Source organism: Tiliqua scincoides, chromosome 4 (genome assembly GCF_035046505.1).
Source record: "Tiliqua scincoides isolate rTilSci1 chromosome 4, rTilSci1.hap2, whole genome shotgun sequence".
In the NCBI taxonomy this organism is placed as follows: Eukaryota; Metazoa; Chordata; class Lepidosauria; order Squamata; family Scincidae; genus Tiliqua; species Tiliqua scincoides.
In genome coordinates, this window is record NC_089824.1 from 131,335,945 (window position 1) to 131,359,637 (window position 23,693).

A 23,693-nucleotide genomic window follows, 5' to 3' on the forward strand; every position below is an offset into this window, starting at 1 on the left:
CGGCACGTTAGTGATCCTCCCAGGGGACTTATGCTGGCCTATGTACCGGTTAGGATTGCGCCCAGAGAGTAATTGTGTGCATGAAAGAGAGACGGTAAAGCTGGTCAAATTAGATCTTATTTTCTTTAATCTCTTCCTTTTATGAAAGTGGGTGTGTGATGCTGTGAGCAAAAACAGTGGGGAGAATGGGGTAAAAATGGGTCTCTCTACCAGTGGTAGAGGATCTCATATTTAACTTTGCATGAAAATACTGTGGTTTGAAATTACCCCCTCACCATTTTCCTATCAGCCTAGCCCTAAATTGTGGAAGGACTGAGGGCTGCACACGTGCAGAGAAAGCAAACAGCTTGCAGCGTGGTTCCCTTCAAACTGACAGTTTTACCTTTTCCACTCAGGATGGCCCTCTTACAGCTTGAAGGACTTTGTAGGAATGATGGGAAGTGGCTTCTGAGGACGTGTTCTCACATGCATTGTATGCTTTGATTCCTTCCTGCCATAAGATTGTTTCAGAATTAAGAAAGAATGCCACTTCCCAGTTGAAGGACCTGAGAAGCGTCACTCAGGTTCACCTCAGAAGACAACTTTTCTCAGAGGCCAATGTCACCTCTCTACCTATGGTTTTTTTCACTAGTCCACATTTGTTAGTTTCTTGTGTTAAAGTACTTGTCTATATTTTACTAGCAACTTTTCACACTACAAATAGATGACCATTTTTTTTCTTCTCGCTCCTTCCACTTCTCACAGAGGTCTTCACCAGCCTAGTATAATCTATACAAGGTATGTTAAAGTGTTAAATTTGTGTGTTTATTGCTTTCTAGGAATCTGAAGTAACGAGATTACAGACTAGAATCGCATGTCATGAAAGAATAGAAGGCATCAGGCAACTGGCACTCTCACCAAGCCTACCATCTCACCAGTGGCTTGATGATCAAGAACTGGAGTTTGCTAAGCGATCTCACTTTTCCTACTCTACACACAGAAAATTGCGTCGTTCTACAAGCTCTAATGACTTAAGTGTTAAACACTGTGAGGATTCATTAGATCTAAAACAAACGCTTACTTTAGACTCTTCAGTGACTTGTAAGAAGCACAAAGACATAAGCAATGCTTCGCCAAAAAGTCTGAATGAATCCTCATTTGATCCCCTGACACACATGGTACATGGAGATGGAGACACAACTTGTGACAGCACTGACTTCCATACTCTTAGTGGCATGCTAAAATATATCAACCAAGAAATGAAGAAGTCTGAAAATTCTTCCCTATAATTTTTGTTGGATGCAAAGGAAGTTGAGTATATACTTATTAGGTAAATGCAATACAGATCACCTAGAAGCAGCTTAGTTTTAAGGTTGTCAATTCTGCAGGAAAACAAGGCTGCTAAGCTACATTAATAACTACATCTCTAGGACAGAGTTTTCAAATATATCCATGGTGTAAATAATATTGAAGTCATTTTGTGTGATGGATTCAATATGTACATTTATCTTACCCCAAAGAAGACACAAACCTATACCAAAATATTGATACTTAATCAATGATCCCATACAAGAAAATAAGCCGTACTGCGCTCAGAGGGACTGAATTCCAACTAAGTGTGTGTAGGATTGTAGCCGAAATGTATGCTTACATTTCATGATCTGAATGTTATAATGATCAGCAACCACAAAATTGCCTAATAGTTCGGCTAGAATACGGATTTAAAAGAGAGGTCCTTCATTCAAGCCTGCTGCTTTAATATCAATTTTGTAAGAAAAACACTTGTTTTACTTCATCTCTGCCTTCTGAAATGTATGTCCAGTATTGCATTTTAACTAGCACGGTCTGAGTGAGTCTTTTTATGATTGTAGGGTTTAATGTACAAATATATCTATTTCAGGAACAATTGTGAAGAAACGCCATACTGGCAAGCAATCAACCACAGATGGATTTATTGGCATGGCATTAGGTCATGAGGACACTGTATAGAAATCATTGTATATAGCTGAGAAACTCAAACTTCCTTGCCTTTTTTTATTGCCAAAATTCTATTTTTATGATTGTTTCTTTAAAGTAATTTGTACAGTAATAAAGCTCTTTTGTTAAATATACTCTTAAGCAAAATCTGAAGTATGTGTGTTTTAAAAACTGCTTGTATGATAGTCTGATATTTTCATTAAAATATTACTGAATATAAAACAATGCAAATTGTTGCTCATTTTTTTTACATTATATCACAATGCCAGTCATGATGGCGGAGGTTTATGTGAGGTAAGACTTGTATATTTAAGGAATTCCTGGAGGGTGCAGTATGTCTCTGTGTGCTCTGCAAACAAGGCTTATTGCAGCCCCCCATGGAACCAGAGCAAGGGGTGGGCTGTTTTTCTTTGCGTTCTCAAGTCTGCACTTGACTTGTCTCAAGAAAAGTCAATGTCAGCTATTCATTCAGGTGAAAGAAAGTAAAGGGATGCCTCCAGGTATACCCTTTCAGGGGGGATTAAAAATCCCCCTGGTGATCTCCACTGCAAATCACTCTTGGTCCTATTTGGAACAACCAAATAGTTGGTTCCTATTTGGCTCTGCTGAGGGTGCCATTTTGGAAGTGAGTGTGTCACTGGCGTGGGGGCGTGCGGCGGGTGGTGAGGCAGAGCCCACCGGAGTCCTTCGAAAAGCACCGCCACCGTGTGAGGCACCCACGACCCATGCGCACAGTGCTTTTCGAAGGACTCTGGTGGGGAGGCTCTGCCTCAGCACCTGCCGCACGTCCCTGCACACGCGCCACAGGCTGGCCACCTCTAGTCTCACCACTACTGCTCACCAATAGTGGGAGGTGCTGATTTTGACTGTCCAGAGCCTTGAGGCCTAGGAGGTGGAAGCGAAGCCTTGACATAAGCAACAGACTCCCCTGTGCCCCACACGCAGGCCTAGCCTGCACGGGTTAAAGCCACACTGCTGGGGTGGGGGTGAGTGCTGGACAGAGAAGCTGCCTCCCTAGTAACTAAGTCACAGCCCTGCAGGACCACTGAGGCGGAAAGCCAGAAAGTCCCCCTCACATGTCAACGCGTCACTGCGCATGCGTTGGTTGTCTAGGAAACGCCGAGGAGGGAGGGGGAGGAGGCAGCCACCCCGCTGCCAGTGTAAAGCCGCAACTGTGGCGCGCGCCCAGTCAGAGAGAAAGCTCCCTCACGCCCCGCCTTTGGTGTGGGGGGAGGGGAAGGAGAGCGTTTCCGGACCGAACCGGAAGTAGAGCGTGTGTGAGCCGCCGCTGCTAGGGAGCGGTTCCGGCGGAAGCGGTGCTCGCCGCAGCTCGGGTTGGTTGCCTGTCCGCGAGCTCGTTCCCAGCTGCGTGAGGCGGAGGGGGGGAGAGGAGCCGTTGCCGGGACGACGCAGGGGAGCGCCGGCTCACCCGGGGGAGCCTTGCTGGGCGGCGCTGACGAGATCTCCCCGGGAGGCGGCGGCGGCGCCTGGAGGATGTGGCGGAGGCGGCGCCGGTGGCTCTTGTGGTAGCGCCGGGAGCCGCGCAGGGTCCGAGGACGCTTCTGGGGAGGAGGCGGAGGAGCCCGCCCGCTCTTCAGCCTCCCTCGATCCACCTCCAGGTGAACGACCCCCCCCCCCGGGCCGCCCCTCAGGATGGCTTCTTCGTCCGGGAACGACGACGACCTGACCATCCCCCGAGCGGCGATCAACAAGATGATCAAGGAGACGCTGCCCAACGTGCGGGTGGCCAACGACGCGCGGGAGCTGGTGGTGAACTGCTGCACCGAGTTCATCCACCTCATCTCCTCCGAGGCCAACGAGATCTGCAACAAGTCCGAGAAGAAGACCATCTCGCCGGAGCACGTCATCCAAGGCAGGCCCCCAGCCCCCAGCCCAGTCCTGTGCCTTGCACAGGCATGCCTGGGACTGGGCTCTACGGCTGCTGTCCTATCCACACTGGCCTGGGAGCAAGCCCCATTGTCTAGAATGGGACTGACTTCTGGGCTCTAAGGCAGCCGTTTTCAGCCACTGTGCAGTGGCACGCTGGTGTGCCACAGGTGTGCCACAGGGATCTGAGGGAAGGTCATTTATTCGTCTGGCCAACTGGAGACATGAGCCCGCCGCTGGCAGCATAGTGTGCCTTGTCAGTTGTCAAAAACCTGATGGTGCGCCTTGACAATCAGAGTGCCTCATCAGTGTGCCGTGAGATGAAAAAGGTTGAAAATCGCTGGTCTTGGGGCCCAGTCCTATCCAACTTTCCAGTGCCAAGGTAATGCAGCCCCAAAGTAAGGGAACAAACATTCCCTTGCCTTGTGGGGGCCTCTGTGACTGACCTCCCCTTCCTCAGGATGCAGCGTGCACTCTATTGGCATGGCTGTCCTGGAAAGTTGGACAGGATTGGGCCCTAAGGCTGCTATCCTGTATGCATTGACTTGGGAGCAAGCCTCACTTCCAAGTAAGAGTGTACTGGGTTGTTCCGTACATCACCTGAAGATGTCATATCTGCAGCCACCACTTGTCAGACATGCTAGTTCATTGCACATCATGCCCCTTCAGGCTACTAGGTTCCAATTGTTGTCTGTAAAAGTCTGTGCTTGTTGTGTGATGGGGGCAGACAGGTTAACTACCCTTATATGAACTTATGTCTTTAATCTTGTATATGAAGTCATCTGTGAGGGAGAAATTCATACTGATAGCAGCTGAACTTCCAAGTAAGCATATTAGAGTTGCATGCAGATTTTAAGTGTACATTGATAATAGTGAATTATGGATCATGGGGTTTTTAAAAAATGGCAATATTTTTGTTTGAGATTACAATTCCTGTTTTATGACTTTGAAATAATGTGGAGGAGAAGGAGGATTATCACACTGCTGGAAAGAAGCAACAGATATTTGTGATGGTTTCTGAATAGGAGTTTAGGGAAAACTTTTCTTTTCCATGCAGTCAAGGCAGGTTTGATTAGGTTATTACATAACCTTTCCTTTCCTGTTTTTTAATATTATGTTTTGCTCTTGACAGAACTTGACTGAATTAGTCAGTTTCTGACTAGTACAATTTCTGCTGTACTAGGCATTTGGAACAGCAGCAGTGAAAGTGACCAGGGTTTTGGTTTCACTCAGCTGTTGCATGATGATACTTTCAGAATTAAGAAATGTTTGGTGTTTCAATTTAGCAAATAGAAAAAAAAGAAAGTTTTAGTGTACGCTTACTTCACTTTAAGGGAATCTATTACAACAGCAAGCTCCTAAACAGAGCATATGTTATGTTGAGACTTGAATCTTGTAGGTACTAAAATAAGTAAAAGTTTTGTATCAAGAGGAACTAACATTCATTAGGCCATTGGTCTTCAATCTTTTTGGTGCTACAAACCCAAAAATTAAAGTGCGAGACTAGGGACCTATCATCAATCCTGCCTACTCCCAGGACCCTTCTCCCTACCTCTTGTGTCTTCACAGCAACCCTGTGAGGTAGTACCCTAAGCAGAGCCAGCCTTAGGAGCTGCAAGGCAAGACAGCAAGAAAGAGGCTGTGCAGAATTATATCAAGAATTCAGTTTTGATAAGGCAGTACCATTATTGGATTGGATCTAAGCCCTTTCTTGCCCAGGCTTTGGAAGGTTGCTGCAACATCCCACCCCCCAAGTGAGGCTTTGCGACCCCTTTGGCATCATGATCCACAGGTTGAAGAACACTGCATTAGGCCAATTAAGCATATTCGCTTGAGCATAGCTCAGTGGTAGCGTGCATGCTTTCCATGCAGAATGTCTCAGGCTCAATCCCTGCCATTTGTCTCTGAGGAAAAGTCCCATCTGAAACCTTCATGAGTCACTGCCAGTCACTGAGCTTTATGGAACAATAATCTGACTTGATAGGGGATGGCTTCATATCTCCACTTGTTTTGGTTTTAGTTGTTGTGCGGTGGAGCAAGGCCAAATATAAGTCTTGACCACTAAACATCCTCCTTAGACAGCAATTCTAAACATACTATACTTATTAGGCAGTAACCCAGTGGAACGCAGCTTCTGTATAAACATGTATAGAATTGCACCACTTGGCTGTTCTTGCTTTCAAAGTATTTACAAGGTAGAATATGTGTAATCAGTGTCTGTCTTTGCAAGCTTAGATTAAAAAAAAATCTGAAATATGTACCTATTAGCCAAGTCTGCAGTTTTTCAAGCTGGCGGGCTGTGTTCAGGCACTTGCACCCAGCACATTGCTTTCTCTTGAAACTCGTAGATTTGGGGAAAAATTACAAATTCAGTTTCTGATCTGAGTCCTGAATGAACTATTTGGTACTAGGTATCAGTACTCAAATTGGTTAAAGTCAGGACTTCCTGTGAAGTTAGAAGAAGTTTTGCAGACTTCCTGTGAAGTTAGAGAAAATGTTTTGTACTTTAGTGCTGATAGAGGCAGTTGTGGATTGGTTCTTGTAGATCACGCCACCATAAACTCGCTCTCACCTTTCCTGTGCTGTTCGCCACTAAACAGTTACTTGCTGACTAATTGGAGAAATAAATGAGTCACTGTACTTTCGGTTTTCATTATTGGTCTTTGCCTTTTTTTCTTTTGTTCTTCTCAGAGCTTTAAAACAAGATCTATATAGCTTGTATCCATAATTATACAGTAAGCTTGAACAGTACCCTTAAATAGGCTGCATAAAAATATGTAAACCTTTTCTATTGTGTTTAAAAAAAGCAAATGGCTGAATATTATCTTGCACTTATCCCCAAATACATACTACAGTTTTGGATGAATAGATTGTCTACATATCCTCCATCTGACTTTAACGATAATAGTCAGTTTTTGTCAGGTACTTTATGTTCTAAGTCTTCACTAGATACTCGGATGTTGGTGTTTTTCTCTATCCCAATTGCCCCCATGTAACACTTATTGCCATTCTCGCTGCAATTAAAAAGTGTACAGGGGGGCCCCTGTATCTGTGGATCCCCTTTCCATGGTTTCACTTATCCCCAATTTTGCTGATGCAGTGGGCTCCATGCCCCCCCCCATGCACCCATTAGTTAATTTAAAGACTTGCCCCGTGTAGCTGCAGATTCTTGCTTAAACAAGATCACTACGAGCTTAGCAGCTCATAGCAACCTTCAGGCCTCCTCCTGGCAGCCTGGTTGCTTAAAATAGAAGTTAACAGGAAGCAGTTAAGTTCCACTTCCTGTTAACCTCTACCTATTTTTCTTTTAAGCGACTAGACTCAGGAGCTGCTAAGCTTGTAGCATCCTTGTTTAAGAATCTCTGGCTGCATGGGGTAAGTCTTTAACAGGTGTGCAGGGGACGTCCCATGTATCCATGGTTTCCAGTATCTGAGGGGGGTTCCAGATCAGAATCCCCCATGGATACTGGAGCACCACTGTATCACCATTTTAGATCCTTCGGGATAACAGCAAGCTTTCAGTATCAGGAAAATGTCGCCAGTGGCTCAAAGATAGAGTAAAACCTGTCAATCTTCTTACGCGTAGATCATTCAGAAGTTAAATCTGGTAAGGTGCATTCAGTAGCTTTGAAATTAATCTGCTCCAGTGTGACCATATCTCCAACAAATGCCATTAGCTGCAAGGTATATTTGATTTAATATAAATGTAATGAGTTATCATCTACCAGTGATTTTCAGTCTTTTTCATTTCATGGCACAGTGAGAAGTTGCTAAAATTGTCAAAGTGCACCATCGGTTTTTTGAAAATTGACAAGGCATACTGCTCTGCTGGCTGAAAGATCAATCTACCAGTGGCCCTACTAATGTATGACTCTCACCCAAAACTTCCGTGGCACACCTGCAGACTTGATGCACAGTGGTTGAAAATTGCTGATTGATATAAACTTTTATAGAAGTTTTCCTTGATTCATGAATTCCTTAATTCAAACGTATTTGAGGATATGTCTTGTGAGTATTGTGCCGTGTCCTGTTGAATACAGTGAACTCTCAAATTAATGGACTAATAGGGGAAGGAGTGTGCATTAATGTTGAAAGTCTGAATCATTTATGGTAATGTCCACACGTGTACACAAAATAAATTACTGGTTTTTTATGAAGCAGATAACATCTGGTATTTCTTAAGTTCATTAAATTGAGGTCTGTCAAATTGAGAGTTCATGTAATAGGATTGCTCCTGTGTCTTAATTGATGGCCACTTATAATTTGTTGTGGTCTTGGCTGCAAATAGCTGGTCTCAGTGGAAAGAGCAGTTGCTCCATCATTTTTCCTATAATCTAATTCAGAGTTTAGCAGTCCTTGCTCTCTAATCTAATTCAGAACTAATCTAATTCAGAACTAATTCAGAGTTTAGCAGTCCTTGCTCTCTCTCTGACATCCACTCTCTCTGACATCCACTTGTTGGGAGCCTCTTTTTGAGTTGTATCCTAAGCTGACCTATCTGGAAGATGTCCTTTAGGTATAGCCTTTTGTTAAATTGCATCTATTCCCCACTCTGTGCACCTTTTAAATTCTTGTAAGTTGCTGGTAGACTAATAGAAATAAAATACCATGTGCACATAAGGTGCTGTAATAAGCTGTCCCCTCTGCAAGAGTTCTGCCCAATGTAAGGAATAGTTCCTTTTGTTTAAATTGAGATTTACTTCAGAGCAGATGCTCTTAGTGATTTTTGTCACTGAATAGTTTGAAGTAGCAACATAGCTCTGTCGAGAGATGGGTTTTTATAGTTGGTTCAAACTTGCTTGACCTGGCAAAAGGTCAAAAATCAGTTTATGTATCTGGTGGGTGACGTAACTCTGTAAGGTAGATTAAGTTGATGTTAATGCCTACAGTGTTTTACTTTTGTTAATTGTAACTCTTTTGTTTTCATTTCAGCACTAGAAAGTTTGGGTTTTACCTCCTATATCAGTGAGGTAAAAGAAGTCTTACAGGAATGCAAAACAGTAGCACTGAAAAGAAGAAAGGCTAGTTCACGTTTGGAAAATCTTGGCATTCCTGAAGAAGAGCTTCTAAGGCAGCAACAAGAATTATTTGCAAAAGTAAGTGAAGAAGTTGTTCTACTGAGTGTATATCCAGTGCTTTGTGTTTAACTTTTAATTGTGGAATGAGAATCATTGAAAATGGATCAACTGTAGCGCCCCAGACTCGGATATTGCAAGCAAGACTAAACTTTGGAAAATGACTCAGGTCTTCTTTTGTTCATCTTTGGACATGGAGTACTAACTGAAACTAAACTTGCTTGGAATTGGGGAGAAATGAATGCGAGCATATCCGTTTATATTAGTATTTGATAGAAGTGTTTACACAGAGGGGTGAGTATCAAATACTACTCAGTTGACAACAGCACAAATTTTGGAAGCAGCTTGGTGTGTTTTCTGTTTCATTATGAAAACCTGCGTGCAAAATATGAGAGCCATCTCTTGCAGGTGTGGGCATAACCCTAATGCTATGGTTTTTGCTGAATCTAACCATCTTGGCATCATTGTATTAGTTTTTTGTGCTTTAGTCATTTGCTTCCAAAACGCACTATTCTGTCCCAGGTAGAAATATTAGAGTTATCAACCTTTAATCAACTAAAATGATTTCATCTATAATAATTTAAACATGTACATTTTTACTGATTGGACAGATTTAAATAAATTTACGTCTTACAAAAGCTGCAATGTAGGTGTCTTTTTGAGATATTCAAGGCCATATAATCGTGTTAATAAACAAAAGGTGCCACTCACTGAACTTTTTTTAATGTTTATTTTTCTTTCCTTTCCACTAGAACAGCCTGAAAATTTTTTTCCGTTATCTTTTCACCTTAGCAATTTAAAATCGCAATCAGCATTAAATAAAAGTTGAAGTCCTGTGCATATTACCTGGAAGTCACTTCCACTGAACACAGTGGAATTTTAGCCTCACAGACTGAAGTTTACATCCCTCGAAAATATATATACAAGCCGTGATTAACCTGTGTTAACTCCCTTCCCATTATATTTTCATTGTATCAAACAGGGCTGTAATCCACTTGGGACATGTGTTCCTTGAGCAGTTCCCTCTCCCTCTCATGCCAATAAGTAAAATGTAAGACAATTTTTACAAGAAGGTATTTAAGAAATAGATGTTGTCAATACTGTATTAAAGCAGTTAAAATATTTGTACTTATGTTCATCTTTCCCAAACTTCATGTGATTCCTTGACACAACTTCTTATATCCTACTTTGTAAGAGAGGTTGGAAGGAGAAAGATGAAAGATGTCCTGCAAGGGTATGGGCAGTGGGAGGGGAGCTTGGCCTCTGTTCTCCCCCAAAGCAAGAGGAAAGTGTTGATGGGGTGCTGAGCACACTATCCCTTGCCTAAAGGTGTATGTATCCTCCTCCATGTGCAAATTCCATAGACAGTCCCACACCTGAGTAATATGGGACTGTAGCTTGGGAACTGGGTTCTTCATTATTCCTATGCTGTTTAGCAGAGGTCCTTTCTCCCCTTGCTTTTGTTACAGTTAAAGATCTAAGCTCTTCCTGATGTTTTCTTCTTATGGGAGAACTTGTCGTATTCCGTCTTTGTTGGGAGGAGTCTCGCTCTTTTTGTCAGAATAGTATTGTTGTGCATGTCCGGGGAGCCAATCATTGGCAATGCCCCTGCCTTGCCTGTGGATGACCAGGTTTCATTGCCTTGCTAGTTGTTATGGGGGCATCTATTAGGGAAAATGATTGCAGAATAAAGTGCACTACACATTGTACCCATATTTTCTACTTGCTTTCCTTTCAGTTATTTTTTAAAAAACGTACTGTGGATAGAACCCACTGATTATTTCCCATGCATGTAACTCCTGTAGGTGAAAGGAAATTTTTGCAACTTCCCTGTCCTCTCCTCCCTACAGAAGCCCCCTCGTGCAAGTTGGGGGACCCTCTGAAATGGGTTGGAAAGGAACACAGAGAACTTCAGAGGAAGGGAGAATTCCGAAAACTGTGTGCAAATACCTTCTGCCTGTGAGAATTAGGATACAGCCCATTAACAGCAAACATACATCCATGTTGCAAGTTTGGTACTGTAAATGTTGGCATAACTCAAGAATGGGTATTGGCTTTTTATGTTTGTCTGTCAACTGTGTTACTCTCTCCCCTTCCTTCCCAGCATCCATATACTGCTACATCTGTTCAGTCCGTAGCCATTGAGCTTTTGGTTTTGTGTCCCTAGGCTAGACAGCAGCAGGCAGAGCTGGCCCAACAGGAATGGCTACAGATGCAGCAGGCAGCCCAACAAGCACAGCTTGCTGCTGCCTCAGCGAGTGCATCCAACCAGACAGGATCTTCTCAAGATGAAGATGATGAAGATGACATCTGAAATCTTCCAGGTCGAGTCTTGATCCCCGCAAAGAAATAGTTGTCCTGCACAACAAAACCAGTGAAATGAATGCTTACCTGTAACTTTGTTTGCATCTTGGACCGGCCGTTGGTATTTTAGGGATGTCTGCTGTGGTGTGCTGTACATGTAAAAACTGTCTCTTTGAACTCTTGAAGACAAAAGGTTCGGTATCATATCAATTTTGGATTTTTAATGGTGTTTATTGAAATTTTAGATAGCCGTGCGTCACTTATTTGATCAACAAACAGTGTTACAATAAAAGTTTATAAAATATAGCAGAATTTATACAGAATCTCTAAATTCACATTTGCATTTCTCTTCCCTTTTAACTATAGAATCTTATGTAGAAATTTTTAATTTGTTTTTGGAACAGAGTAGGCATTTAATCTGCTTTAGGAAAGAAAAAGCAAAGGGTTCAGTGTAATTTGGTTTGAATTCTTTGTCTTTTTAAATTAGGATATATATATGGCAATAAATACTACGTGCTCCAATACCACACTTGTTAAAAATCTGAGAAATGATACTTTTTTTGCCAAACTAGGAAGACGTATGTTTAATAGGAGTTGTACAGATTCAATTTTGTTTTGTATAGGGGTGAAAAAAACCCAAGATTTTATTATGGCATTGCTTCAGTGTCTTCAGCAAAATGAATATTTCATTTCAGATATTGCCCCCTTTGGAGAACTAAAACAATTCTTGTTTCACGACAGTTAAATTTTAACTGTAGATGGTGTTGCGTGCAAAATCCAAATACATTCATATTATTTAAGCATAAAGGTGGAACATGGTTGTTTTAACTCTGTTTTGATTGGGAATGCTTAAATAGGCCTGTGAAAGCATACATTGAAACTAATGAGCATGCTCGCAATGAGAGGAATCTTTATTTAACTCTGATTACTTATGTTGTCAACAAGAAGTTAACAGTTTTCAGACTAGTGTACCAATAGATAAGTATTACCTTGTGAAACTGAGTGCTTTGACATTCAAGTAGGGTACTAGTTATAAGTGATTCAATTCCGCGTTTAATTTGGTGACTGAGCCTCAGACTGACCAACAGAACATGAATGAGGTAGAATTCATTTGCGGTGTGATGACAGTGAAAAATGACAGTGCTTGGATAGCTATTTTTGTTGAAATAAGGAACAATATAATCCATTTTTGAAAATATACTTGAAATCCCTATTTTTTCTGGTACTTTTGGGGGGTTAGAATCTCAGATATCTTGCATGTTGATACAGGCATCAGGCAGCATTATGGGACTTAAATTTTCTGTCATGGCCTTGATGGCTATTGAAAATTGAGCAAGAACTGAGGTTGAGTGAAGAAAGTCTTTCCTATGAAACAGAGAACCTAAACTGGGAGTCAAAGTAACATCTTTTTGAATCACAGTTGGCATAATGGGGTTCACATAAAATAACGTTCATCCTTATTTGTACACTCTTGGCTTAGAAAAAAAAGTTGTTTGAATGTTAAGCTGAAACATCTTTGTTGGGAGTTCAGCAAGGAAAGTATTGGACAGGATCTGATTAAAGATCTCATCTTCATGAAGGTTGAAGTACCAAAGGTAAAAACACTAGATGAGTTAAACCATGTTAATGTGCAGTGTTGGCTTTTCTAATTTGTACTGTAACACCCTTTCCCTTTCTATTTTTAATGAGTCCTTTTTTCCTTTTAAGCAAGCAAAGAAAGATACACGTTCCTACTTAATTTTTCTGATGCAGAATTCAGGTTAATATTTTACTGCATCTGGTATGTATCATATAATGTTTGAATCCTTGTGACCTTTCCTTTGGACATTCTTGTGCTTTTTCATATGCTGTATTCCTCAAGCAATAAAATTAAAATGTGTTTTTATATTTATTGTTCAAATATTCCGTTTTACCCAAACTCTTTATGACATTATAAGTGTCATACTCTGATTTGGATTAGCTGTGCTTTTTGGCACCAAGATGAGCTAACCAAAGATATACTTCCAATACCCCAATTTATTAGGGCTGGTTCTTTTATTGCAGTTTGCTTAACTCTGTTTCTTTGGAATGCAACTCTGATTGTAAAATTTGCATTTTTGTCACCAGTTACATTTCAGAACTTAAGAAGTTCCTCTTTAGCGGTGAATGAGCATGATCCAGTAGATACAGTTGCATACATGCAGGAGCTTCTTGTTCTCTGTAATAAAGAAAATCCAACTTGCAGAAATACGTGCAAGCTGCATTTATCTCTCAAAAACATGGAAAGAACCTGTGTGTACATGTCTATTCATCAGTTACTAATGGGTGGCATCCTGAGTTTACAGTTATGCAAGCATACTCACTCCTTCCTACTGAAGCCCCCAAGCTCCACAAAATACACCAATTCCTCACACATTAGACCCCAAGATCCTCCCCATTTTGGCCTCTTCCAGTCGGGTTGCGCCAACATCTGAGTTACATCAGTGTGGCATTGCACCAGTATCTGTGTGTAAACATATGCCACTCTGGTGAGCAAATCTCAAAAATAGGATTGGGCTGTTAGGTAGGATTGCATCCAGAATGCAAGTGAATTACACCTACAGTATTTATAATTTTTTTATTAAATATAATAAAATGAGGTGCTATCTCACCCAGCCCCAAGTTTGGATTGAACTGTAAATGTGAGGCATGGCCTTTTTGAAAAGTGATGTTTGCAATGATGGGACATGAAAGCTGTGCAGTGTTTGATCTGTGATGGTTGTTGATACAAGAAAATACATCACTTGATTCTGCAGTCATCCTAGTGATAAGGTTGCACGTGTTAATTCATCCCATATTTCCTCCCAATTCTGTTGGCTCAGCTTATTCCGCATTAGACTGCGTTGCAAATGCAAATTTGCAGAAGTGTACCCATCAAAGTAATATTTCCATATATAGAAGGTTTAATAAATAGAAGTTTTGCTATTTGTAGTTTGTTTTTCTAGAATCAAAGCTTGTCAAAGTAAGGACCAAATCTACTACCATCCTAATACTGCGTGGGACACTGGGGCCTGTGACTGATGGATTTTTGCATTAGCTAAATCATTAAGACTATACTAGTTCAAGAAAAGTAAAAGTTAAATGCTGTGTACATGTAAAATATATTGAAATATATTTTTAGTTAAAATGCATTTGTCGTGATGGTGGCATTATCTTTGTATAATGGGCAGGAGGTCTGGTTTAGAGGGTAGAGCCTCCGTTAGCCTGAAGATAACATCAGAAGGTCGCCAGTTCAAGGACACCGGCAGCTCCCTGAACAACTGAGAATGGCGAGACCTTGAAGCAACTGACGAGTCCAGCTGAGTGATTCCACCTGCTCTTGGTGTGAGCAAGAAGCGTCTTGGCTGCCCTCCATGAGATGGAGCTGCTTGTCAGCCTGCGTGGGAGAACTGGAGGCCAGAAGTGAGACCAAACCAGGAAGATCCACTCTGAAATGTTGGTTCTTGAAAGAGAGAACCTCTATAATTGTAAAAATCCCCTTGAGGGATTTAGAAACACCTGCCTATGTAAACCGCCTTGAATAAAGTCAGATGAGTAATTCGATGACCAGAAAGGCAGCATATAAATACCGAGTTGTTGTTGTTGTTGTTATCTTTGTGTCATGGCACAGGACGGGAGATTTTTCATTGGATTGGATTCTTTCCAAATCAAATGCACACTTCTTAATTCTAACCCTTATGACTAGGAAATAATTAGACCACTGTTTCTCAAACTGGGTCAAACCCACCCACCCAGAGAGCATTCTGAGGAAATTTTCTTCCACTTTTTTCCCCTCCTGCCCCCAGTTTTCACCTTTCCCTTCCCACTACTGTCAAATCCTCAGTTTTCCAACCCCAAGTCCCCCTGGGTAGCCTTCTGATTTCCTATCCTGCTCTCCTCCTAATTTACATCATTAAACACCTTTTCCTGGAAAAGTGGAGGAGGAAAGCCTTGGGAACCACCAAGGAACCACTTGAAACTGTTTAGAGCTGGAGATGCATTGTTGATTTTGTGCAAGGAACAGTCTCCGACATGCAAGGCAGAAATCTGCCCTTGGGCTCACTTTTGCAGCCTTGCTGGTGTTTTCTCAAGACAGTTTTGTAAGCCTGACTTGCGATTGGTGCAGTAGGAAGCCTTGCTTGCTAGTATGACTCTGATAAGCTGGTTACAATTGCTTTGCTTTTTCTGGGATTCCAGCTCATGAATTTGTGGCTTACCATGGCTCTGATAAATTGAGATTTTGACATTCTTCCAAGCTGACCTTTGCATAATAGTTACTCTGGCAACCCTGCAGTCCAGGATATTATTTTGTTGTGTCACGGTTGTAAATAGGCTTTTTTCTTACACTTTGCTATTGGGGAAAAAAGGCTTAGAAATAACCCAATAAAATTAGTAAAATGCTATGAGATACTCTCCCTTTAATACAGTTTAATGCACATAGACTGTATTAAATGGAGAAGTTACTTCCTGCTTGATGACATCACTTCCAGCTCTGGCATCACAATGAGGGCACTTCCTGTTGGATGTCACTTCTGACTATGACATCACTTCCAGGTTGATGACATCACTTCTGGTGGGTCCCAGGCAGATTGTCATTCTCAAAGTGCTGTGCTAAAAGGTTTGAGAACCACTGAACTAGGCATATCAGAATGCATGTGTGAATGTGCACACACCCATGCCATCTTTGTAATTGTGGAGATAAAAGTTTCTGGGAGCTCTTGCAATACTTTGTGATATGGGCTGGTGTTAGTAGCGGCTTCCATATCCATCACCAGAGCATTTTGCTATCTTTGTAAAATGACAAGGATGTAAATTTAATTGCAACTCAGCGATTTGCACAGGACTGCTTGTCTTCAAAGCACTAGGCAAGCACTAATGGATTCTTGCATAATATACAGCCTAAGGTGATAATGGTAGTGATTAAATGTTCCCAAGCATTCTTTGAAGTCACACATTATATATGCTGTGGAAACATGAATGGCACATTACAGAGAGAGGAATGAGGTCTTGGCTGGGATCCAAAGAGCCACGCCATTACTTCCACGTGCTCAAGGAGGTTTTGGGGCTTTTGCCACCAAGCAAAAACTCCTGTGCAGCTGAGGTGACTTTCAGTTGTACTTTGCTTTATAGCAGGGATGGGCAAACATTTTGGCAGGAGTGCCACATTTTTCTGACACTGTGTCAGGGGGAAAAAAGAATTTATATTTCAAATTGAATAAATTTACATAAATGAATACATTAGAGATGGAAATTATATATGTGAATGAATTTTACTGAGCTTATTTATAATACACATGAGAACTATAATAAAGGCATGTAGAACCACGTAAGAACTATGAACTGTCTGCCACACACCTCTTGCACAGTGAAAACATTCAGACCAAGCCAGAAACACATGGAGACAAAAGTTGTTCAGAGGCAGTGGGGGGTTAAAATAATGCCCAGGGAAAAGCAGAAAACAGACTATAAAGAGCCTTGCTCTAACTCAACCCGCAACTCATATCTGGCGGTTGCAACCAGCAGTCGTGGGCCATCGCAGGTTCCAAAAGTCTCAGGTGGACCAGAGGCTCATTGGAGAGGGGGGGTGCCCTGCAGGCCAGATTGGGGGTCAGAGCTGCAAATGGCCCCTGGGCTGGGGTTTGCCCACCCCTGCTTTATAGCATGGAGCAGGGGGAGGAGAGGTCTGCCACTCAAAGAAAAACAGTAGAAAAAGAGTACAAATCCCACCACCACTTTTTGGGTGTGTCTAGGAAGTAGCACTTTGAATCCCAGCTTTTTTTGTAGTTTCAGGCAGGAGGAAATTTTGTCTGCACTAAAGGATTATAGCAGTTTTCACACATTTAGCACCAGGACCCACTTTTTATGTGTCAGAATCTGTCAGGGCCTACCAGAAGTGACGTCATGACCGGAAGTGACATCATCAAGCAGGAAAAATTTTAACTATCCTAGGCTGCAATCTTTCCCACACCCAGGAGTAAGTCCCATTTACTGTCATTGATAAAATATATAGTAGCTTGTTAAAAGTACAGGTCTGAAACATTTCCCCAAATGCAGTCACATACCATGGGAGCATCAAGTCTAATATATTAAAAATAAAATATTGAAATGAATGGGGACCCACCTGAAATTGGCTCACGACCCACCTAGTGGGTCCCAACCCACAGTTTGAGAAACACTGGATTATAGTATCCAAGTGTTCAGGTGAATTGGGTGAGCTACTGTTCTGTTTTAGTAACTTTTAAAAAATTCTGTGATCTGCCTGAGGCTTTGAATCAGGTTTTAAAGAGAAGAGGAAAATAATTATATGGGTCCAACAGGAATATAAAATCTAGGGGTCGAGTTCTGTGTTCAGTCTGGGCCAGCCATATGCTCCTGGGAAATATAATATTAGCAGGGTAGGATGGCTTATGTCATGTTAGCAAGACAAGCTAGGGTTTGTGTCATCAGATCTTCTGTAAACAAATGTAATGAGACCACACTTCTCAACAGCACTGGCTGTGACCTGGAGAAGGCAAGGGAGGCCCTGGAGGAGGAAGGAGGAGTTGTTGGATTGAGGGGGCCCAAAGGACACTCAGAAGGCTGAAGCCGAGGGTTGTAGCAGGGTTGGCGTCTGAGGTGATTGGGTGAGAGCCTTTAGGAGAATCTTTAAGAAAACATATGAAGCAGAGTAGGTTTGAAACTGTTGTGGTACAGGCCTAAAAAGATGCATCCTAGCATCTAAGCCCAGTGATAATCAGCCAGCCAGCAGGGAGCTCTATGTTCTTTTTGTGATCATCCAGTGCCATTTGAAGCAGGGATCTCAGCACCCTAATTCAGGTGGTTCTGCACAGAGTCTCCTACAACGCGTGGAGCAGAATCTTCCATCTCTGGAACAATTAGCTTCGGTTGACTGGCTGCGCAACGTAACACGTCATCTTCTCAATCAGCTTCATCTGTAAACCCTCCTCTTGGGCAGGAGACTCTGACTTCTAAACTTCTTTGCAATTCTGGAAATGTTCCCTTTGGTGAATGGCCTCTGGGCCACTTGAGTGTTTTATGTATGCATTTTGATCTCCTGTGAAGTTGGATCAGGGCCCCAGTGTAGTGGAGGTGATTCCCTCACAAAGTACGTTCCTCCTAGGATAGAGAATACTTCATATAGCACCCCTGACACTCTGCTATTCACCCTGTGTGTATCTTTTTACTTCTGTTGCAGCTGGGCGCTCAGACCTTTCTTCTTGCTGAATCAAAACCAAATCTCTCATTTGATATCCCTAAGTAGCTGAACACAATCAGTGTTCTTTTTGACTCTGAGTGGCTTTGCTCTGAGGAAATGTCACTGCTTGGCCATGGTGCTAAGAATATCAGCTAGGTCTATTAAATATGTTGTAGGGGTTGTATATTTCCTTTTTCCTTGTTTCTAGCTACTGAAAACTACTCATTTCCATTCAAATACTATTGTTCTGCCCAGTGATTGCCATGTAGGGAATTCCTGAGTGAAGTGTAGGTTCCTCTTTTGTTATTCCCTCAAATATCTCGGGGGGGGGGCTTTTTCCTGTAGCAGAAGGCAAGTTTTGTGGCTTCTTTCCACCATTTTCACATGCAGCTCATTCAAAATAATTTATCAGTCTGGTCCAACTCTGGCCATTTCCAGAGTTGCCTCCTGCATCAAAATAACCCACCACGGCACTCCATCACCTTTGCCTCCTGCAGTCCTCTGGTACAACTTGGTGGTACACTTTGGTTATTGGAGCTGCCCATTTCTGTCTATTGCAAAGTGCTTTGCCAAAGCACACACTTGGAATCCCACCACTGCCACCAGCGTAGTGCAAGAGAAAATTAGAACCAAGTGCTGAAGGCACTTTAAGATTAGCCACTTCTTTGTTAATGCTGTTGGGTCTCAGAAACCACACTGACACTGGCTAGTAGTAAGGTTTAATGGGGCAGACGTGAAGCAAGACATGCAGTCTTCTGGGGTGGGGCACAAGAACCAGGATCAAAAAAGAGGGATGAAAAGTCTTTAACTAGGCATCAGTGCTGCCGATGTAACTGTAGTCCTCATAGCAGGCTTGGCCTTTGACTCCTGCCCTGCTGCAACCCTCAGTTTCTTCCTCTGAGTGTGCTAAGTTCCAATTCCCCCTCTCCTCCAACAACTCTGCTCTCCCACAACAACCTGTGCTCTCTGCTGCCCTCTCCAGGTCACAGCAGGAGCTATTGAGAAGTGTAGTCTCCTTACACCCAGTTGAATGACTTGGGACTAAACTAGACTTGATCATTTGATTGTATCTTTGCCCATAGAGCTAGGAAAACAGCTGGGGATGGGATGAATTTTAGTTGGCAAACAGCAAAAGAGAAAAGAGTTACCTGGGCCTTCCCATTGGCCACAGACTATCAAGTTAAAACTGTCCAGAAAAAGATGCACAGTGGCCCATTTTCCATGCAGTGTGGCCTGTCACATGTTGGTTTCTGATTTAATGAGACAGCAAAGAAAAGATAGGAGGGGTGCAAAGTGAAGGCATGAAGTGAAACTACTTCCTAGCTACTCCGTTTATGTCATCTCATAAGCAAGCAAAGCCCTCAGTTTTATCCAAAATGGGGGTGAAGAAAATTGAAAAAAGGCCTTCTTTCATTTTCAGGATGAGAATGTGTTTGCATAGACTGTATAGCACTTTCTGAGTGCACAAAGCACTTTCCTTGTATTTTCTGCATAGAATCCTCACCACAAACTTTGTAAAGTAGCTTTTCCTCAAAGTAGTTCACAAAAAAGATTAAGAAAAAACTAAAATTCAATTAAGATCACAATTTAAAAACAAATCCAAAACAAAGTATAACAAGAATACCAGTAAAAACAGGTTTAAAAAAATCATAATCCTTGCCTTGCAACTCAGGGAGTGAAGGACTTGAGGCTGTGGCTTGTCTAAAGCCAACTGGTAGATTCATGGCAGAGGTGAGATTCAGACTGGGGAAGTCCTGATTTCTAGCTCAGAGCCCAATCCTATCCAATTTTCCAGTGCTGGTGCAACTGTACCAATAGGGCATGCACTGCACCCTGTGGTGGGGAGGCAGTCCTAGAGAATGGGAACATTTGTTCCTTTACCTTTGAGCTACATTGTGGCTGCACAGGTGCTGGAAAGTTGAATATGATTGGACCCTCAGACTCTTACAGCACAATCTCATGCATGTTTACTCCGAGTAAGTCCTGCTGTAGTCAACAGACTGAAAGAGTACAGAGGATTGCAGTCCAATACATAACACCAGTTTAAATATGCCATCACCTTATAACAAAACTCTCTGCACAGAGAAATTTAGCACATTAGGGAGATGGAAAGGATAGATCCCCTCCTGCTGACAAGATGGCTTTCCACAGGCAAAGTATTCTGATGTGTGGAGTATTAAGTTGGGCAATGCCCATCTACATGCTAAAACAAGGGGCTTACCTACACTACCCTAAACTGGAATTATATGTCACCTTGTTGTAATCAAAGTTCAGTGAATTTCATTCAAATATACAATACATTAATTGCATTTGCTTTATGTATTATTATTGCTGTTATTAAAATAATTTATGCATTTAGTTCTTCAGTACAGAGCACATGTGTAGAACTTCTCTTTTTTCCCCTTTAATTTTTTTAAATAATAGAATTGTACATGTGGCCACTTGTCGGTTAAACTTGGAAGGACCGGAAGCAACTAGATCCACGCTGAAGGCGGAATTATGTTCACAACATGTTCACCTCCTGCTTGTTTTGAGCAGTTGCCTGCTATAAAAAGCAATGGTGCAGGATAATCAACCCTGATAAATGAATGACATCAACTCCTCGAGATCAGGTCATAAAATGATGAGAATAATTAATCTATGAATAACATGGTGCGACTCAATTCGCTTGGAGCACTTTAGCCACAATTTCCCAGAAAAATGCTCAAGTCACCACTGTGTGTATGAAAGGACACGTACTTTCATTATGTATTTCCACTCATCAGGCAAATTAGCAAGTCACTCTATAAATGCTTTGGGTTGCTTTTTGGGAATTAAGTTTTTGTTTTTTTTTTAACAGAAAGCTGCTACTGGGTACAGTCATTCCACATGTTTTTCAAATGGCTGACAAATGTTTTTCAAATGTTTTTCAAAAGGCCTGTGGATGGTCTGAGAATACCCTGTGATGTTCCAATATTTCTGCAGCCAAGTAGATGTGGACTTAAGAAGGTTCCTGAATGAAAGAACAGCCAATCAGATCAGCAACGTGGTTAGCTGCTGTGTCACTAAGCTGAAATGTATTTGTCACAAGTGAGAATTATTAGCAAATTTATAGTTCAGTGTTCAGCCAGGTTATGTTGCAGTTCTGGGCTTTAAGTCCTTTTTACTCCATTTAAGTCAAAGCAATGGGATTTGCTTCTGACCATTGTTTGTTTCAAGTTCCTAACAGCAACAATCCTGTGTATGCCTATTCAGAAGTAAATCCCATTGTGTTCTTTGAGGTTTACTCCCATGAAAGTGTGTGTAGAACAGCAACCTTAGACACCTTGCAGCTCTCAAAGAGCCTATAACTATAATCTGAGGTACAATAAATTTAAAAAACAAAACCCACAATAAGAGAGCAAAAGCTAGAAATACACACAGTAGGATTTCGAATTTAGTAGGTTTAGGACTGGAGCATCCATGGAGTCAGTTAAGCTGTGGATGGGGCTGCCTGATTGACCATAGTGAAGAAAAATCTGCATCTGTTATCTTGGGAGGAAGTGAGGGAGGTTCCAATCTCATGCTAATAGACTGCAGTAGCAAGTCTCTGGAGCCTCCACTTCTACTACAACAGACTACAGGAAAATGGGGAGAAGTCTGTCCTGCCTGTCCTTATTCCCTGTGGCACTGTACAGTTCATGCAAGTTGTTTTATTACTGCATTGTTCCTAGAAACTAAGGGCTGATGCACATGACCTGCCAACATATGTGGCTCACCCTATCTTTTGCATCTGTGGTGATACTGCCTGGGAATGTACATTCACTGGGATCTCTGCTTCCCCACTTCCATGAACTGCAACAGGCACTGGATTGGAAGAAGCAAATCAGCTCTAGAGAGGTTAGAGAGATGGTGGTTGAGCTCTGGGAGAAATGTGGAACCAGACCAGGGCAGTCCCATCTGTAAGGCCAACTGAAGCTGTCACATTAGACAGCAGGTTGGTGGAGGACACTCTTCTCTGCCCACCTTCTTGTCTCTGCTGCTCCCCTTTCTCCTTCTGCTCCATGGCCTGGAAAAGGAAGAGGGGGACAGAGAGGAAGAGGAAATGTACAAGGGAGGAGAATACTAAGTTAAGCCTTTGGACAGTGGGAGGAGCAGAGGCTGGCTGGCACATTCAGTAAGGTGAGGCAGTACTTGGCATGCTGCCTCAGGTGTCAGGAGGTCTTGGGGCAGCCCTGATCCAGACATAGCTAACCTCAGAGGGGGGATTTGCTGCATGGGTAACAGTCTATCCTCCATATCTACTTTACCCAGGTTTCGCGCACTGGAGAGGACACTGTTCCAGAACACTATTCAGAGCGCGATACCATAGTCTTCTGAGACTGAAGGGTGCCAACAACTCTCAACAGGAGGTTGCCTGTCAGCAGTGCTAGGAAAAGGTGTGTCTTCTGAATAGTAATTCCTCCTTGGTTGTGATGATGGAACTGAGTTGCTGCTTCTTATCAGGCAGGCAGTGAAGTTTGATGCTGCAATGTCAGATATGTGAAGGGGGTTGAAGCAGTGCTGGATCCCTCTATTTAGCTGTGGGTTAAGGCATTGTTTCTCAAACTGTGAGACAGGACCCGCCAGGTGGGTTGCAAGCCAATTTCTGGTGAGTCCCCATTCATTACAATATTTTATTTTTAATATATTAGACTTGATGCTACCATGGTATGTGTCTGCATTTGGAGACATGTTACAGATTGTACTTTTAACAGGCTACTGTGTATAGTGCTTTTAACAATTATAGTCAATGGGACTTCCTCCTGGGTAAATGTGGATAGGATTGCAGCCTAGGATAGTTAAAAATTTTCCTGCTTGATGATGTCACTTCCAATGGGTCCCGACAGATTCTCATTCTAAAAAGTGGATCCCAGTGCTAAATGTGTGAGAACCACTGGGTTAAGGTATACTGAAGGAAAAACCAAATTTAACCCAGGACCTAAAAATACTGGAAGTTCAGCTAATAAGAATGTTCTGATCAGCAGTCAGAATGGCTGGGTGTCTTGGCTAAGATCCAGAGGACCATATGCTTGTATGCTTGCTGAAGTTTTTTTCAGTAACCCATTTCCACTGCCACTTCTTGCATGCACTGAAATGTCACTTCTGACATAGAAGGGATCCACCTGAAAAGAAAGATCAGCAACCCCTTCATGTGTGCAGAATTGCTTTAGGCTGCAAGCCTATGCCAGGTTGACCAAATAAAATGGAGGACACAGTGCCTGCACCTTTAACCACTGTCTAAAAGGGGGAATGTTGGCAGGTGCAGCTTTTTAACCCTT

The 23,693-nt window shown here is 42.3% G+C and overlaps 2 protein-coding genes across 3 annotated transcripts in view; both read left to right on the forward strand.

The window, feature by feature from the left end:
- The window catches only part of CCDC18 (coiled-coil domain containing 18), a 38,488-nt gene extending 36,418 nt beyond the window's left edge, over positions 1 to 2,070 (forward strand). For both annotated transcript variants that reach the window (XM_066624180.1, XM_066624179.1), the window contains exon 27: positions 819 to 2,070. In XM_066624180.1, coding sequence (XP_066480277.1) covers positions 819 to 1,268 — 450 coding nt within the window. In that variant the 3' untranslated portion in view covers positions 1,269 to 2,070. The remainder of the gene's footprint in view (positions 1 to 818) is intronic.
- Positions 2,071 to 3,269: 1,199 nt separating this feature from the next.
- DR1 (down-regulator of transcription 1) lies at positions 3,270 to 13,107 on the forward strand. The gene is made up of 3 exons (XM_066624272.1): positions 3,270 to 3,829; positions 8,776 to 8,939; positions 11,086 to 13,107. Exons 1-3 carry the CDS (start codon positions 3,610 to 3,612, stop codon positions 11,230 to 11,232), a joined length of 531 nt encoding a protein of 176 aa, XP_066480369.1. The 5' UTR covers positions 3,270 to 3,609; the 3' UTR covers positions 11,233 to 13,107.
- Positions 13,108 to 23,693: the final 10,586 nt, after the last annotated feature.

Excerpts from the sequence above, each read along its gene's own strand:
- DR1 (XM_066624272.1), top strand. The coding sequence starts at position 3,610 with ATGGCTTCTTCGTCCGGGAACGACGACGACCTGACCATCCCCCGAGCG. Across the intron at positions 3,830-8,775 it reads GCCGGAGCACGTCATCCAAG|CACTAGAAAGTTTGGGTTTT; the intron begins GCAGGCCCCCAG and ends TTTTCATTTCAG. Across the intron at positions 8,940-11,085 it reads AACAAGAATTATTTGCAAAA|GCTAGACAGCAGCAGGCAGA; the intron begins GTAAGTGAAGAA and ends TTGTGTCCCTAG.